The 16731-nt window shown below is 40.8% G+C and overlaps 1 protein-coding gene across 3 annotated transcripts in view; it reads left to right on the top strand.

Annotated features, from left to right (window-relative positions):
- The first annotated feature begins 16 nt into the window (after positions 1-16).
- Positions 17-16731, top strand: part of HSF2BP (heat shock transcription factor 2 binding protein) — a 35048-nt gene continuing 18333 nt past the window's right edge. For 2 of the 3 annotated variants that reach the window (XM_063354114.1, XM_063354272.1), the window contains exons 1-5: positions 17-91; positions 2515-2665; positions 7437-7540; positions 11638-11787; positions 16290-16428. In XM_063354114.1, the coding sequence (XP_063210184.1) occupies positions 56-91; positions 2515-2665; positions 7437-7540; positions 11638-11787; positions 16290-16428 (580 nt within the window). In that variant the 5' untranslated portion in view covers positions 17-55. Of the gene's footprint in view, positions 92-308; positions 431-2514; positions 2666-7436; positions 7541-11637; positions 11788-16289; positions 16429-16731 lie in introns of those variants that run through there. The other variant, XM_063354186.1, reaches the window with a different exon arrangement.

Consider the following 16731-nt stretch of genomic DNA (forward strand, 5'->3'; position numbering starts at 1 on the left):
ACGCCAGTCCCGCGCCCTTCCCACCCTCGCTCTTTCCCGCCAGGCCGTTGGCGCCATGTGGCGCCGCGCCGGCGTAGCCGGCGACGCGCAGGTAGCGCGCGCAGAGGGCCTGGGCCTCGGGCTGGGGCTGGGCCTAGGCCCGCCTCGGGGTGCGGGGGACCCCGCCGCGAGGATCGGCTCCCGTGGGCAAGGGCGAGGGGGTGGTCGGTGCTGGGTGCTGCTCACTGGGCCTCTAGGGGCTCTCAGGGGGCGATGGCAGGGCCTTGTGCAGCAGGGCGAGGGGGAGTGCCAGACAGGGCTGCCGGCGGAGGAGCAGGGCCTGTGGGGTCGTTGGGAGCTCGTCCCTGAGGGCTTATCGTCTGGGGCTGTGGCGGCAGCTTGGTTGGGCTCCTGCCTGCAGCATTGGCTGGTGGTACGGCTGTGGGGGATGGTGAGGGACCCTTGGGCTCGTAAGGGGGTGGTGTGGTGGGGATGGTGTAGAGGAGTGGCAGAAGCAGCCTGGGCTGGTGGGGAAGGAGAGGGGACTGGCGGTGGTTCTCTGCTGGGTGCTCATCGCCAGCTGTGACCTCTGGCAGATTTGTGCCCCCTGCCAGGCAGGGAAGGGGGATTCAGATTGCACAGGCTGTGAGCTGAGGTACATAACTAAGTAACTTGGCCGTTGTGCAAGAGGTCTGTGAGGGCTGAAGTCAAATTTCCTACATCCATTCACCTGCTGTTGCTGTAAGGGGCTGGGCAGAACACTGCTGTTCTCTATTGTCTATATTTGCTTTTAGCATAGTATTTTAGTGGGGAAGAAGTTGAGTGGGTGCTTAAGCAGAGAACATAAAACTTGTCTTTTGGAACTGCAAAGATCTGTGTTTACAATGGGGACGATATATAAGAATTTGCTCCTTATTGTATGTTTCATATCTCAATCCCAGTAGTCCAGTAGTGTATTTTACTTGAATTTAGCTTCTGCTAGTGAATAGAGCTATTTTTATACCTGTACCAAATCGTGCTCCGTAATTTGAGCAATACTGAATTGTCTCTCTGTCCTTCCTGTTGGCTGACATGCAGATGGTATTCCTCTATGGAGTCCTGTTGCCATATGTTTATTCCATATTTCCTTGAGACCTAAATGAGTTGTATTTTTCTTGAATCGTGTAATGTGGTGGTACTTGGCCATACTGACTTTGCCATGAGCGCTTCCTAAATGCAGCTTGGAGCGTACAATTCAAGTTAAAAGTAAAATCTTTCTCCCATACCGTTACTGCAGCTCTGATGCCCTCTGAACTGGGAAAGCTGGAACTGGTCTCTTCTGTCCCTACAGCTGTCTGGGTTTGAAGGATAGCTGGGAAAGAAATAGAGTAGGAAGCAAAACTGAAAGGAAATGTTTAACCTGAGAAAGTAAGGAAGTAGAAAGAGGGACTTGTAGGAAATGGTTGGAAGGGATAGAAATGCCAGGGTAGCGTTGTTTGTACCAGTGATAACGACCTCCGTTTGTCTCGTGCAGTTGGACTGGAGAAGACTGGGGGGATGGCAGGTTTTGTACCTGTAGGAGATAGCTTCTTATGTTGTTCTGTAGTACCCTCTTCTTTCTGAAATAAGATGTGGTACATAAAGGATCTCATTTTTTCCGCACCTTTCTCAATGCAGTGCAAAACAGTACTAAGATATGTTACAATTTTGCTTTGTGAAAGCATATTGGTTGATTAATGTTTTATTCAAAGGACGTTAAATCTTTTTTATATCTGTGTGTATATGGTAGCCTTTTTAAGATGCAGCAGTGTGCACGTGTACATACATCAGAAATTGGAGTTTAGGAGGTTTTTGGTACAGAAATTTCTGTATAATTTTAAAATTAATGCACATTCTCTTGGACTGTGGAATTAAAGTTATTTTATAGCATTAGTTTGGTAGAAGAGGAAACTAGTAAATACTTCTTTGTTTTAACTCAGGATTAAATTACTTTTATGTGGGATTGGGTTGCAAATAGTTGCAAATATTTTTTGCTTCTCACAAAGGATGAATTCATTTGAAAAGAATACAGATTCCTCTAAAAGAGCTGTTGTAATTTAGCAAGGTGACTGAGGATCTTGCAAATATTTCAGTTAATTAAAAAACGGAGTTATTGTATCCTTTACAACAGTCTTGAAGCAATAGCTTGGTGTATGCATAGCTGCTCACATTATTAAAATGTGAATGTTAATTTTTATAGCATTCTGAGGTACATGGCACACATTTAGGTAAAGAAACAGATGCAGAGAGAGGCAATATGATTTCCTTTAGGCCAGAGTGGCAAAAATTAGATTACAGTCAAAGAGTCCATCTCAGAGACTTTTGGGTTTAGTTATTACTGCATAGTTCTCTTAAAAGGTTACAAATTTCTGAAATGATATAATACAGAGGAATATTTTTGTCCGAGAGAAGGGATTCAAGCAGAAAAGCACTGCAAGGCTGTAACAAGTGTCTTTGGTGGGTGGTTAGTTTGGTTTTTGGTGTTTTTTTGTTGTTGTTGTTTTTTTTTTATTTCAGAAGGCTGAGACCAAAGAGGACTTTGTTAAAGTTAGAAGGAGGGATTTGGAAAGGCTGACAACTGAAGTTATGCAATTGCGGGATTTCTTACCCAAAATAATAAATGGTGATATCCTGGGGACATTTCAGAAACTGGATGCTATGGAATCAAGTGAGTAGTACCGTGTTACAATAGTTTCTGCCAAAACTACTTAGAACAAACTGTCATGCCCCTACGAATAGTTGTAGAATTTATGGAGGTATTCCAGATTAAACTTTGATGTTCAGTGAACGCTTCAATAAATTAATGTGTTTGTATTGAAAAAATTACAAACTGCATTAGAAATAATCAGACATGTCAAATGAATCTTTAAAAATATTTTACTGTGGATAAAAACGTATTTAGTTCAGGCAGTAAGGGGAGCTGTATCAGGAAAAAAGTGATTCCTCTTTGAGGAAAAAGGAAAAGCATTCTGTTTTTCAAAATGTCACTTCAGATGCACAGCAAAAAACCGTGATAAGTAGCTGTGGATAAAAAGGAAGATTTAAAGGAAGAGGTAATATCATTGTATTTAGCCTGTCTTGTATTTCAGCCTGTATGCTTTTACTGCCATAAATAGTCATAATAATAATAAAAAAGTTGAAGACTCTCTGTTATAAAGGCCTTTTTACTGCTGTCCCCAAAGTCCAGTTTTTCAGTGTTATGATTCTCTGCGCATATTTTTTTTCAACAGTTGCACCACTCCCAGCATGCTGTCAGGACCAAATCTGAGTCAACTCCATCCCTAGCCTGTAGCTTACATGTAACAGGACAATTCATCTGTTCTTCTAGGAATTAGTTTTGTCTGAAAAGACATGAGACAAGCACTGAGATGGATTATATAGAGTTTATTACTTCTAGAATATCAAGTGATTAATTGAAAATTAATTTGCAACAGCCAGCTAAGGAAAAGTAAGATAGAGTCACAAGGCCGGTCTCCAATACCAAGTAATGTATTGGGGAAGAGCTTCCAGTTGCCTCAACAGTGTACTCTTTGGAAAGATTCTTCCATGCCATCAAATCCTGACAGAGATGAGAAGACTGTACTACCTCTCCTGCTGCCATTTGAGATATCATCTGCATCACAAGAAGTGATGTAGGATCTGGAAATGTTCTCTTTGTGCTATTGAAATGCATCAAGGACTGTTTCCAGTTGCATTAAGTGTTCGAGATCCTCAGCTAGTCAGATCCTTTTTTCAGTGCTCAGTCTCAAGATTTCTCTTGCTGATCCTTCTTACACTTCTTGTGCCAGGCATCAAGGAGACACTCCCAGGGCCTTCCAGCAGCAGGTTTGTGGCATCAACATGGGGATTTTAAGACTTTCCTTCAAATGTTCTGCTGGCTGGCCAGTGTTCTCTGGGTCCTTTCGAGGAGCACCTGAAGCTGAGTCAGCCTTTGAACTCTCTTGAATATATTCCTACAGTGGAGATTTCTCTTGCCTTTAATGGGGTTGTTTGAACATTTATTCAGACTCTTGCCATTGTTTGTCCCTACAGCTGGACAAGTCAAGTGGTGATTTTTGCTAATCCAGTCTGCTCCTACCTCTGCAACATGCAATAAGGCAGACTGAAAGGAGGCTTTGGAGCATATGGTTCACCAAAGGTTGGACATCACAGGGACCCAAGCAGCCTTCAGCCTCAGAGTGGTGAACACTCTGGTGCTGTTTAGTAAACGGAGTCTCTTGGTGTTGGCATATGAAGCTTACAGGAGTCCTGGCAGTTACTAGAGATGTTTTTTCACGTTGTTCTTACAGAAGCCTAATGGGTAATTTGTACACCCAGATTTGTACACATCTAGACTTTCATTGGCCATTGCAGTTTTCTAAGTATTGTAAACTTGAAGTGGTTAGCAGGTTCTTATGCTCCTCAAGAAGCGCGGATTATAGTCAGAGACTTTCAACATTTCCGTCCCAATCAGTTGTGAGACTAAAGAGCCTTGAATAGCTTTGAGAAACCTTGAGTGAGATCTTTGTATGTGTCACTTGTGTATCTAGGTCAATAGGATACCCATTTGCTATGGGAGCATCCCATAGGTGGTGTCTGAGATCTGAGCTGGCAATGGTTAACGCAACCAACATCTACTTTTCAGGCTGGTGTCAGGGTCTTCACTAAGGCTTTTGCCAGGGTAATTGTTCATTTCAAAAAGAAAGGTTCGTTTTATTCTTACTGCCCTCCTCACGAAGGGGCTCCAGGAATCTTAGAAAAATAGCTCCAACAAATTTTCTCTATTATTATACATATATTTAGTGGAACTCACCCTGCTGGGGAAATGCTGAAAATTGCATTTAACATTGATCTGGCATTTGGATCAGTAGAACTGGAATTCCATCGTTTGTTGGCATTCATCATAATTGTACTCATTTCTCCACCTTCCAGAGCTTTGAGATTAGGTCTCCTGTCCAGAAAATCTCCTGGTGTGACCTACAGCATGTATGAGAATGAGCACACCTAAAAGGCATGAAATGTGGGCCTCCTCTTCTTTCATTGTGCTCATTGCCTTGTTCTGCTTTTGAGTCTGCTGTCTCTTTCAGGGGCAAATACCACCTCTTCACTGAGTCTGATTCAGCACTGCAGGGGTAAAGTTATATATTTCCTGTTTGTGTAAGGATGCCATTTCATATATCTTGCTCATCGAAGTTGATAGCAAAAGCTGCTCCTTCAAGATTTCAGTGTCAAGAGAGAGGAGCTTTCTTACCGAGGGTTGGGACTTGCAGACACTGGGAGAACCTATTGGGCTTCCCTGTGTTCTTCTCAGGACCATAGTGTGGAGGAGTCAGCAGCAGAGCTGCAGTCTTCAGTGTCAGCAAAACGTCTGCTGTTGCGTGTCGAGAGGCTGTCAAATGGCAGGACTGGTGCATGCAGCCTTGAATTTGGTTTCAGAGCAAAGGTTGGCACAGCTGGGAGAGCTGACTGGATGTAATAGAGGGAGTTTCCAGGAATGAGATGCAGCTAGAAGTAGATCTCTTCATCAGCTTCCAATGTTACCCATTTTTCCCCTCTAGAATGGACCTAGTTTCCCTTCACATAAAACATTGTGTTACCTTAGAGGATGTTGACGCATCTGTCTTTTATCTGGAGGACTTCAAAAGATACAGGTAGCATCACATAACACTCAGTAAATACTGTTCCCCTTCTCCTGGCTCAGTTTTGTTTCCAAGACCTTTGAAGTCTGCCAGTAAAGGATGTGGCATATATGTGTGTCTGCTGGTTGTGACGATACTGGATTCCAGGTGGATCCATCCTCTCGAAAGCTGGAAGCGATTCTTCTCATTCAAGAGAGCTTGTTGCCTCACAGTGAGAGAGATTTTCACTGGGAGTTGCGTTCCACTGGGTGTACTTACAGGGCAAGGATAAATAGGTTCTTGGTCTCCCAGTGATAAGCAGAGCATGCCTTACTCTGTCTCAGGTCATCTTTCTGTCAAGTACTTAAGACTAACACCTGACAGTAATAGGTCCAAGGGACTGAATTTTCTTCACTTGACGGAAGGAAAGAAAGTTTCCTACCACTGACCAGAGTTATTTCTCAAAAACCTCAATGAATCTGTTCCCCGCTTCATTCTTTTCCTTTGGATTGCTGGTTGAAAAGAGCGGAGTGCTGGGAGAGCATGCCTCGTTGGTTTCTGTTAAAAACTCTTGGTGTTGATGGTTTAGAATCACACAAGGGCTGAGCTGAAATATTTTCGACCTCTTTAGAAAAGCTGTTAGCGGCCAGATCATCATCTTTTATACCTGCTACCCAAAGCAGTGTGTATATGTTTGAGATGATAACATTTTTGTCAATTAGGACCAAAATAGAAAGGAATTTATTTACAAATAATGTAGAGTTACTAAATAAAATGCCAGAATCCAAGCTCTTTGGATAATAAGGACTGTTTCTTTTAATGATATTATCTTTTTATGATATAATTTGTTACGGTCTTTGGTAAAGGCATTCAAAAATATTGACCACATGTAAGGGGAAGTATCTGAAGTGTGTTAAGCCATAGACCATACTCTCATGATCAAGGGTATGGCACTCAAAGTGGGGTGTAACTTGGTTTTTAAGCTAACCAAAATTACAGTAGATGCTGTTTGGACAATACTTTTTGGAATTACTTAAATGTGTTTACGTTTTCTCAGTGTGAATACTAAGCATCCAGAACCGTGGTTTTTAAAGTAAAATACAATACACAACGATTGTTAAAAATATCCTTAAAAGCGAATTTTTTAGAACGGACATCATGATCGTGAAATATAATAATTTTAACTTAATTTCCATTCACTAAAATAAAGCATCTAAATTGGAATGTATTTCTCATAACAGGGAAATACATAATTTAGGGAATCCTAAAATTTGCTTGTGACTGACATAATGTCTGTAATGTCTTATAATACTTTCTAAGCATTAATTTAAATGTTTGGAGTAGTTGCATTTCATTCCAACTATTCATATAATTTGTACATTGCATATTGAAACACTCACTTTTTTAACTGATCTTGATATTCTTTTTCTTCGATTTTCACTATATTGACTGAATTTCAAAGATACCAGACATGAAAACCATCATGAAAGCAAAGAAAGAAAGTAGAAAATTGAGTAAATTTTTAAAATTCCCTGAGGAGCTGGAGCTCCGTTTCAAAATGGTATCTTATTGGTACACAGTATTTAACAGCTAGATGTGATTCTTTCGGTTTTTCCCTGTTTTAAATCTGAAACATTGTGTTCCTTTAGCTGCTTATAAGAACTGTTGAAATGTGGCAATATGCTGGCGATACACCAGTGTAGCCACAAGGAGGTGATCTAACACAAGCAAATAGTTCAAGTGCCTCATTGAAGTTGCACTTGGTGGATTCTTTTTTCTTTAGTGCAAGCCTGTTGGTCATAACTTCATACTTCGTTTATCATCCGATTTATTCTGTCACAGACATGGAGAAAAAGGAAGAGGAAATAGAGCAGCTGAAAATGGATTGTGAACACTTCAGAGCCCGTCTGGAAACAGCCCAGGCAGATTGCATGAGAGAGAAGAAGGTAGATTTGCTGTCAGAATACTGGTATCTGTGTGCTTGAGTTTTAATAACAAAAACAGTAACGATCAGTTTTTCACGTTCATGTCACAAAATACATCCTCAGCCTGAAAACAGTCTGATGTTTCTATTCATACGGTCAAGCGATGAGTAAATTACTTACCTATAAGTTCATAATGGATGTGTCTTTTGCCCTTGATATTTCTAGAGCAAAAGGGTCAATATTGCAATTAGACAAAATATAATAAGGCGCAGTACCAAAAAGTATTCAATGTGTACAAACAGAGGTACCAACTGACAGTTGGTCTCCCACTTAGGTACGTAAGACTTGGGTAGCTGCATAGATCTCTCTTGCATACTGTGTGAGGAGCAGTTGTATGGGATTGCGTTACAGGCTTCTTGGCAGGGTTCATTTTGGTGTAGGTAAAGTTAAAAATCAACCATTAGCATTTTGGTTATATTAACATACTGAAGTAAAACATTGAGTATTCGGGAAGATGGTGATGTAGGTGGCATCAAAAGGTCCTTCATGGAATCAGTTATTTTGAATTTAATGTAACTATAATGTATTTTGAAAGAGGACAATAGAAGATAATGTAAGTAATGCAATGTAAAAAATGAAACTGGCCTCTCTTTTGGATGCTGAAAGCTGTGTACCTTTGTTTAGTTTTAACAGTCTTTCTCAGTGCACCTATTGATCCAATTCCCATGTACAGCTGTGAGTCAAAGAACAATTACAGGGCTCCTTTTGCTCTGTCAATATTGTGTTTAGTGTTTATGAGAGGGAAGATTCTTAACAATGAAGGAATAGCAAAGACTGTGACTTCTCAGGCTGCGGGTCTTCTGTGAAGCCTTTGGAGTTCAAATAGGATCATAAAGACTAGCAGCTTAATTTCTCAGAGGTGTGAGAATTGGTTGGGATTATTTGCTGCAAAAGTTAATTTCCTTGGAGCTGATGGCTAATCTTCAGTAGTCAACAGAAACTCACTTTGTTGGGGTTCTAGAGTTAGCATCTGCCAGCCTTGGGATTGCACAAAGACAGATGAATCTGCAGAAACTATTTCATTTTTGAAAAGGAATAAATGAAGAGTTCAGACGTGCAGTTTCAGGGCATATCTGCGTGGGCAAGTCATTCTGGAATGGGGTTTGATATGAATGGTAAAGTATGATAGAATAGTTGTCTATCTGGATATTCCTTCCTTCAAAATAAGTATCCTCTGGGATAGCTATTGCAGTTTGGCAATAGGTACTCGTTTAGTTTTGCTGTGTACCCAGGTCTTCAGTTGTATAAGCATCTGTGATGAAATCTCTGTAAGATACAATGATGCTGCTTTAGATAGTAATGAAGTGGGCCCCACCCTTTATTCTTGTTAATACTACAAAATAAATGGCAGGTAGTTTAGGTTTGTGATTTCTTTTGGATGAACGTTTTACTTAAAGCACGGATAGTTTATCAAGAGGAGTTGTTGTCTTGGTGTTCCTCCTCAAAGCTCTTTTCTTTGTATCTTTGCTGTTGTGTGGGATATACTGGTTTTCTAAATGGCTTCTGTTACATGCCACAAAGGTGTATTTGTGTGAGTGGATTTTGCATATGTACATTGTGAAACATCATTGAGGCATCCTTTAGGTCTTCAGGATAAAAGAATGTGGTATATCTGTGATTTTTGTTCGTGTTAATCACTTTGCATGGTGTTTTTCATTTGGTTGATGTTCTGGTATAGGCATCCTTGCTTATAGTTTCAGAGTTATTTTCTACATATTTATCTCCTGAAGGAAAAGGAAATGATTCACTGAAATAAACATAAAATAAATGCATTTTCTGATTGAGCAGTGCTCTTTTCTTAGGGGATCATAAATCAACATTTTGCATTTCAAAATTTCTTTGCAGTGCTGTTTCACTTATTAGGGAGTTGCCATGCTTTCAGAACCTGAGCAAAACTTAAAGTGCACATATTATTCTTAACTAATGTCTTCTTTGTCTGTCTTTTCATAGTTATGTACTTAAACACTGCTATATTCTTGTGCCTTGACCCCTTCCTGAAGATGGTGGTGTTGCATAGCACAGTGATTGCTTCATGAGAGTGTTGCTTCCAGCTAGGTTATTTGCTTTTGCAGGCTCCGTTTATTTTCCTGGCTCTTGAATGTACTATTTTGTTTTCCTTGCTTCTTACCTTTGTTCTGATGTTGCTTTTGATCTATTAAAAATTCTGGCATTTCTTGTGCTGGCTTTGCATCCTTGTTGGGGAATCTAGCTTTAGTATTACAGAGTTTTATGTCTTACTGTTTAGTATTAGCATGCAAATGCAAAATGCAAATAAAATGTATTAAGATATACATTTTCCTGAGACAAGGACAGTGTGGAAAAGAAAGGCAGTGACAATATATGGGTTAGACAACGAAGATGCCTGATGCACATAGTGGCAGAAAAGCTGATAGGTCTGGCAGTGGGTTATGTAAAAGAAAAATTCGGCTATCTTGCTCAAAAATGATCAAAGTATTAAGAAATAAGAGGCTTTTCCTGGGACTTCTATGCCTAGGGAATCAGCAGCAAGTGTCAGTGTTTTGCGTATGTTAAACTATAAGGTGAAAAAGACTCCAGAGAGTAAATACGCACAGAAATCTGCTTGATAAATTTAATTTGAACTTTGTAAGTCCTAGCTTGTGTGTTCCATTAGCAGCATGATAAAACAATGCAAATCAGGCTGACAGGTGTGATACAGGAGGCTAGATAGGTAATTGATGACAAACACAGTACAAGCAGCTTTTCACTAGTTGATATCATGTTACACAAATTTTCAGGTGAGTTTGTTTCTATTCTTTCCAAACCCTCAACACAAAACATTGCGGTGAGCCCTTAAAATCTTGATGGGAATACATGATTGAAAGTTCTGTTCTGTTTACTTGCTTTCAAAATTGACGTAGGAGATTTCTTCTCATTTCCCCAGACTTCATCGTGGTAGCTAAAGACACAGGGGAGGCTGGGCCGGAGAGGATGCTTTCTGCAATGAATGTGAAAATCCCACGCCCACAAAATGGGCAGAGCAAGATCCTTCTATTCTTTTGACATTGTGTGATCTGTGATTCTCTCTCTTATCTTTTAATACTTCAGTGAGCATCATTTTTCTTGATTGGCCTTTATCTTTCCCTGGAGCACTGTCTAATACCACCCCACAGTTAGCAGGGAGCCCTCACCCACCCTGAGAGACCGCAAACTGCGGTATCCCTGCCGTCATCTCACTGTCCACACCAGCTCTAAACTGAGAAGTGCAGCAGCTTTCGCCGTCCCTGTGGCAGTTGGTAGGAAGCCAGTGACACCTAGAATCATACCTAATCTCATGGTATTCTTCTGGCCAACTCCCCATATGGTTGGAAAAAAGTAATATCAAATAGAAATTGGGTCCTGGTCGTGTTGGATTGCTCTATTCTCTTTATGCTTTGTGGCAAGGACCACTGAGCAACGCACTGGGGTGATGGATGGACGGTGGTGCCTGGGGCTTTCTTGGTATGAAAGGCCCTCCAAACTTAAAACCTTAGGTGTGTTTTTCCAGGGACTCTGTCTTCCTTTGCCACTGCTGGTCAGGAATATGCCAATAGAAAAAAGCTGGAAGAGACAACAGTATTTATCCTAGATATCCAGCAACATTAGGCATCTATCACATTGGCTAAGGCAGAAGACTGTTTTGAAAAACAAAACAACCCTCCCTTCCTGAAAGATGTTTCCAGTATCTTTTGTAAGGTGTCTGGAGAGGCTGACCTCTGATGCTGAAATCCCTTCTCTCTTGAAGAGACGTGTAGCTATTTGTTTAGGAGGAGTAGAGTCTCCTATCAGACTTCTCTAGGTGCCACTCGGTCTCGGTGGGTCACTTGGTATGACCTTGTGGACAGGCTTCTGGTTACTGTCAGCCTCCACGATGTACTTAGATATAGCTCTGGAGAGAAGGTATGTATCTGCAACTGCTGTGAGTTTGCCACCCCACCCCCTCTACCCCCTTCTCCCCATTTCATAAATGGCCACGATATTGTTTCTTGTTCTGTCCCTTAGCCTAGAAACGTGATTTGGCTGACGTGAAGTGCAACCAGAATTTCCTTATGCTATTTCAGGAGAAACTAGACCTCCGCCAGCAGCTGAATGAGGCCAAGCAGCAGCTCCTGCAGCAAGCAGAGTATTGCACAGAAATGGGTGCAGCGGTGTGCACGTTGTTGTGGGGTGTATCTAGCAATGAGGAAGCTGTTAAAACCCTTCTAGGAGGAGTAAGTATGGCAGGTGAATGCTTATTGGCGGTAGTGCTGTTAGGCCTTTAGAGTAAGGACCTTGCTCTGTAAAACACTTTAATGTAAGGATTTATTTCAAAAACTAATTGGACTGTGAAAATGTTTTCTGAATTGTATATTCTTTGGAAACTATCCATTCTCATATAAGAAATGTTGGAATTGTAAAGTGTTATGAAGCAGTCTGAGAAGAAATGCAGTAATTAATTCTTATCTTACCAAACAAGGATTGTCTGTTTTCCACCACACACAGTTAAACTGGAAGCAAGGCTGCAGCTAGCACAATTTAAGTATCTCTGCAAGCTAACAGAAGAAGAAAATAATTCTTGGGCCCATGGAGCAGTTCCCATACCTGTAGAGAGCTTGGAGGAGCTCTTTCCGTGGAAGGAAGACAGATCCATCAATTCTCAACGTCTTTAAATCTTTGCACTGCCTTAATATTTGCATGAGTTTTGGAAATTAGGAGAGCCTAGCTGCTTTGAGTGTAGTGAATCTTATCAAATCTTTGATGTTAAATGTGGGCAGGTAGCTTATTTGAAAAACGCCAAAACAACAACAGTTGAAGACAATAGTAATATTACAGCTAACATAGTTTCGCTGCCAAGTGCAGCAGATGGAATTAGGAGGGATCAGAGGAACAGGCCTGATGAAAATACGATTTTCAGTCTTGTCACAGCCAACATGAGAAGAAATTGTTGTATTTAATCTGAGTGAACTGATGCCACAGTTTCCTCTGGCTTGATTTTTCTAGCAGCATGATGAACAGCTGAGTCAACGGGATTAGTTTATTACAGTAAGTGGTAAACTAGTGTGTTTGTAAGAGGTTTTTCAGTTTTGGTGCCCCAAAATACAGTTGTAATTTTATATTGGATATTAGAAAGCTATACAGTGATACTTTTTGGTGATAATTTCTGATGATTCAAGATCCAAGCAGCAGCAGTTACTAAGGAAAAAAGTCTGCAAAAACACTGTATAAAGCAGGGGTGGTTTTTTTAACAAAAAGGCAGGTGGGTACTACAGAGCCCCAATATGGCAACAAAACCAGTATAAAATTGCATTCTCTATTTCCAGAACAGTTTATAACTGTAAGACTTGACAATATTTAGTGACTAGCCATTGTTACTTGACTTGTGAAATAGTACTGAAATCATGTTTCCCACAAACACAACACTAGCAGTGATGAAAATGACTGTATTTCTACAAGATGAGAGTAAAATTAGTAGAAGACTTATTGAAAGCAGTCTTAAGTATCAAAATTAAGTATAATTAGGTAAATCCAAAACTGTTGCCTGATGATTTGTATAAGGGTAAAAAGCCCAACTGTGAAGATGCAATACTTCTGTTTCTAGGTTTGTTTGAAATGCAAAATAGAATTGTAGAATGGTTAGAGTTAGCAGGGACCTTAAACATCATCTAGTTCCAACCTTCCAATGCTCCTGCCCTGGGCAGGGACACCTCCCACTAGACCAGGCTGCTCAAAGCCCCATCCAGCCTGGCCTTGGACATTTCCAGGGATGGGGCATCCACAGCTTCTCCGGGCAACCTGTTTCAGTGCCTCACCACCCTCAGATTAAAGAATTTCTTCCTAATATATAATCTAAATCTACTCTCTTCCAGTTTAAAACTGTTACCCCTTGTTCTATTGCCACAATCCCTGATTGAGAGTCCCTCCCCGTTTTACCTGTAGGAGGGTAGTGGGAGGCTGGAATACTTGTACAATAGTCATTCCCAGCAATCATTAGAGCCCATTGAACTGCTATACTTCTGGTGAAGGTCATAGCAACATTTTTGGGCATCATTTTCTTGTGGTGGTGCACATAACCTGATAAGAAATGTGCCTGGGTTTGCAACAAGACTACTAGGAAAAACATGAACGGATTGTGTGGCATTGCGTCAACCATGGATTGCAACTGGTAATGAGTCAGGTTATTAAAAGATGATGGAGATTTGTCACACAAAGTTTTTTGGTTTGGGTTATTTTTGGACAAGTTGTACAACATCTTCCTCCCTCCCCTGAGAACGTGCTATGAACTACAGAAATGTATAAGTACATCAAGAGTGCTTTAAAACTTGCTCATATTTAAGCATGTGGGGAGGGTGGCATCAATTCAAAATCACTTCATGCCTTAGGGAACAATGCTCAGGCTTTTTTCAGTCTTTGCACAGATATGGAAACAGGTCTTTCATACAGTTCTATAATGCAGATTGACTGAAATGATGTTTGGGACCAATATGATTTGTGTCCGTACGATTTGGGAAAGTCAAAACTTGAGCAGCAAATTTGAGATGTCACACAAGTAGTTTTCAAGGCAGCGGGGGAGAGATGCCTACTGTTTCTGCCTATGCCTCATGTTTCTAGAGAGCACGTGAAGAGACATCCAGAGAAGCAGCATGAGAGAGAGTTTTCAAGGATGCCTACCTACATGTGCCAAAAAAGACGTAAATTAATTCCCATCAGATTGTTCTAGATATCTTTCAAAAAACTTCAACCGGATACCTCATGACAGGTCTCTTGCGTGGAAACAACTGAAGGTTTGATTTCAGAAGAACATCAAGGCATGTTTCAACTGGAGAAATTTTGGATCCTACAAGGTGGTCTGCTACTTCAGTTATCTGCAATGGTGACAAGCAGCTTTATATTTTACAGGAGCAATTTTGCACGTTAACTGATGTTTTCACGCAGGAGTTACTTGGACAGCAAAGGGTTCATTGCACCATCTGAGTTGAAGCACCTTAATGGCTGCTCTCAGAACTGTCCTTATTTCAATGTCGGTGGGTGAGGCATTCTTCAGTCCCATGAAAATACTGTCAAGCTAATAAGAGACTGGGCAGAGTACGTAATGATTGCTATTTATAAACCTGATTGGTCTCTGCTGCAGCTCCTCAGACCTCACCGCTAGTTAATCAATGGCTATTTGGAAAGAAGGTTCAGCAGAGAGGACACCAGTGGCGTGTCAAGAGACTGGCAAATAGAAGATTTTGCTTGTTTTCTGTGCAACGTACCAAGTACTTGGTTTGCTTAGTACTCTGTTCCATTCCCTTGTGAATACATATTTTCATAATAGCTTGTACTAGTCTGCTATAGTAGGCTCTCTTCATTTTCTCTCACGTCCTCTGCTTCTTGAACTATAGTCACTGCTTATGTTAAAATTGCCATTTTTGAAGTGTGGTGTCCATGTACGTATAAAAAGTACATCCAGCAGTGCAGAAGTGCACATTTTTCCATTCTCTTTCCCTGCAATCCTTTCATTCCTGTTACTCTGGGACCACAGTATGATTTGTGAAGATACTCCGTTGCTGGAGTCACCCAACAGGAACTGCACATCTTTGATGTGGTGAACGTGCAGTAGTGGAGGGATACATAAATATTACCAGTAGCTTTGCACATATTGCGAAAGGAGTAGTTTTGATAAAATACTAAAATTTTCAGTCATTTTGCAGAAATGAATAGAAGTTCAGGCATTTCTTGGGCTGTCCCATTGGGTCGCTGCTGGGAATGCCTAAAAGTTTCAGCTGCTTCGTGAAACAACTGGCGAAATTATTAAAGACACTGGGAAACATGGGATTATGGGCTCTCTGCTGTGCTATTTTTGGTATGAAAACCAGCATCCTCTCTGTGAAATAGTGTTCCAGCAATGTTTTACAGGTCAGAATTATTGACAAACAGAAACAGTTCTCCCCATCCTTCCTTGTGGCCTCTGTCTGAACCTCTGACCTGCCCTGAACTTTGTACCAGGTGGCTGCTTGCCCAACCGAGATACCCTAAAATGAAGTATTCCAGCTGAGGGGAGAAGATTGCATAACATAATTACGGGCTGTACTCCTGTTTGTATGCTCTGACGTGATGATCATCTTTCTCACGTGATATTGTTGACTTAAATTCAACCTATGACCCAGGAGAGACCTCCGTTTCCTTTTCTAAGGAGCTTCTACCTAGCCCATTGTTCTTCATCCTGTATTGAGCAATTAATGAATCCTGTTAGGATCCAACTGAATTCTGCTTTTTTTTTTTCTGGGTATTTCATTGGTTTTCTTACGAAATCCATGGCAAGTCACTGTATCAGGCTTGCTCTCCAGTCTTCAGCTGGACGGGGTTTTGACAAAAGCTGCTGTAGTAGCTCAGGTAAATGTGAAATGCCTGGTGCAGCTCTTGCAAAGCAAAGAGATAATATCCTCACTTTTTAAAATAAGCATTAATTCTACCGTTTGATCTATATTATTGTGGGTTTAGGAGGTAAATACGCAATGGTATATTTTTATAAATATATGTAGCGTTGAGCAGTTTCCCATTTTCTTCTGCGGTAACGGTTTCAAATATTATGGGATCAGACATATCACTTAGTGCATACCTGCTGTTTTCTGGTGTTTTTTGAAGTAACTGGATGTTTTAGTAGTTTTGAAGATTGTCCAGTTTTGCTGTAGCATCTAATAGTCATAGTTGCTATAGTGCTTATAATAATTTTTTTTCTCCTCCGTGCTTGCAGAGTAAAGCAGTAAAGTTTTTCACAATCACTGCACAGACCATGGAGAGCTTTGTGAAGTCTTTAAGTGAAGACGTGAAGCAGCAGGATTTGGATTCTGATGAAAATCAGTTTGTATTAGCTTTGGCAGGGATTGTAACAAGTAAGTTAATGTTATCTCTCAGAATAGCATTCCACGTGTACTGGGAATTTCTATACTGCCTTATATGTGCTGCAGTAAATACAGCTTTTCAAAGTCAGGTCAACGTTGATATCTTGGCTGACTTCCTAGTCTTTTAAAGTTCTAGCAGATTTTGTCATTGACACTTCTGTGAGGTATTGTACTGTCTGTGACGCAGTCAAGGATTGGACAGGCAAGAGCCACTGTGTTCTGAAATTCCCTAACACCTCGTTCAATCTGGAATAAAACAAGGACCGTTCTACTAGTCTTGTAGGCTCACCTTAG

Source organism: Chroicocephalus ridibundus, chromosome 1 (assembly GCF_963924245.1).
Source record: "Chroicocephalus ridibundus chromosome 1, bChrRid1.1, whole genome shotgun sequence".
NCBI lineage: Eukaryota > Metazoa > Chordata > Aves > Charadriiformes > Laridae > Chroicocephalus > Chroicocephalus ridibundus.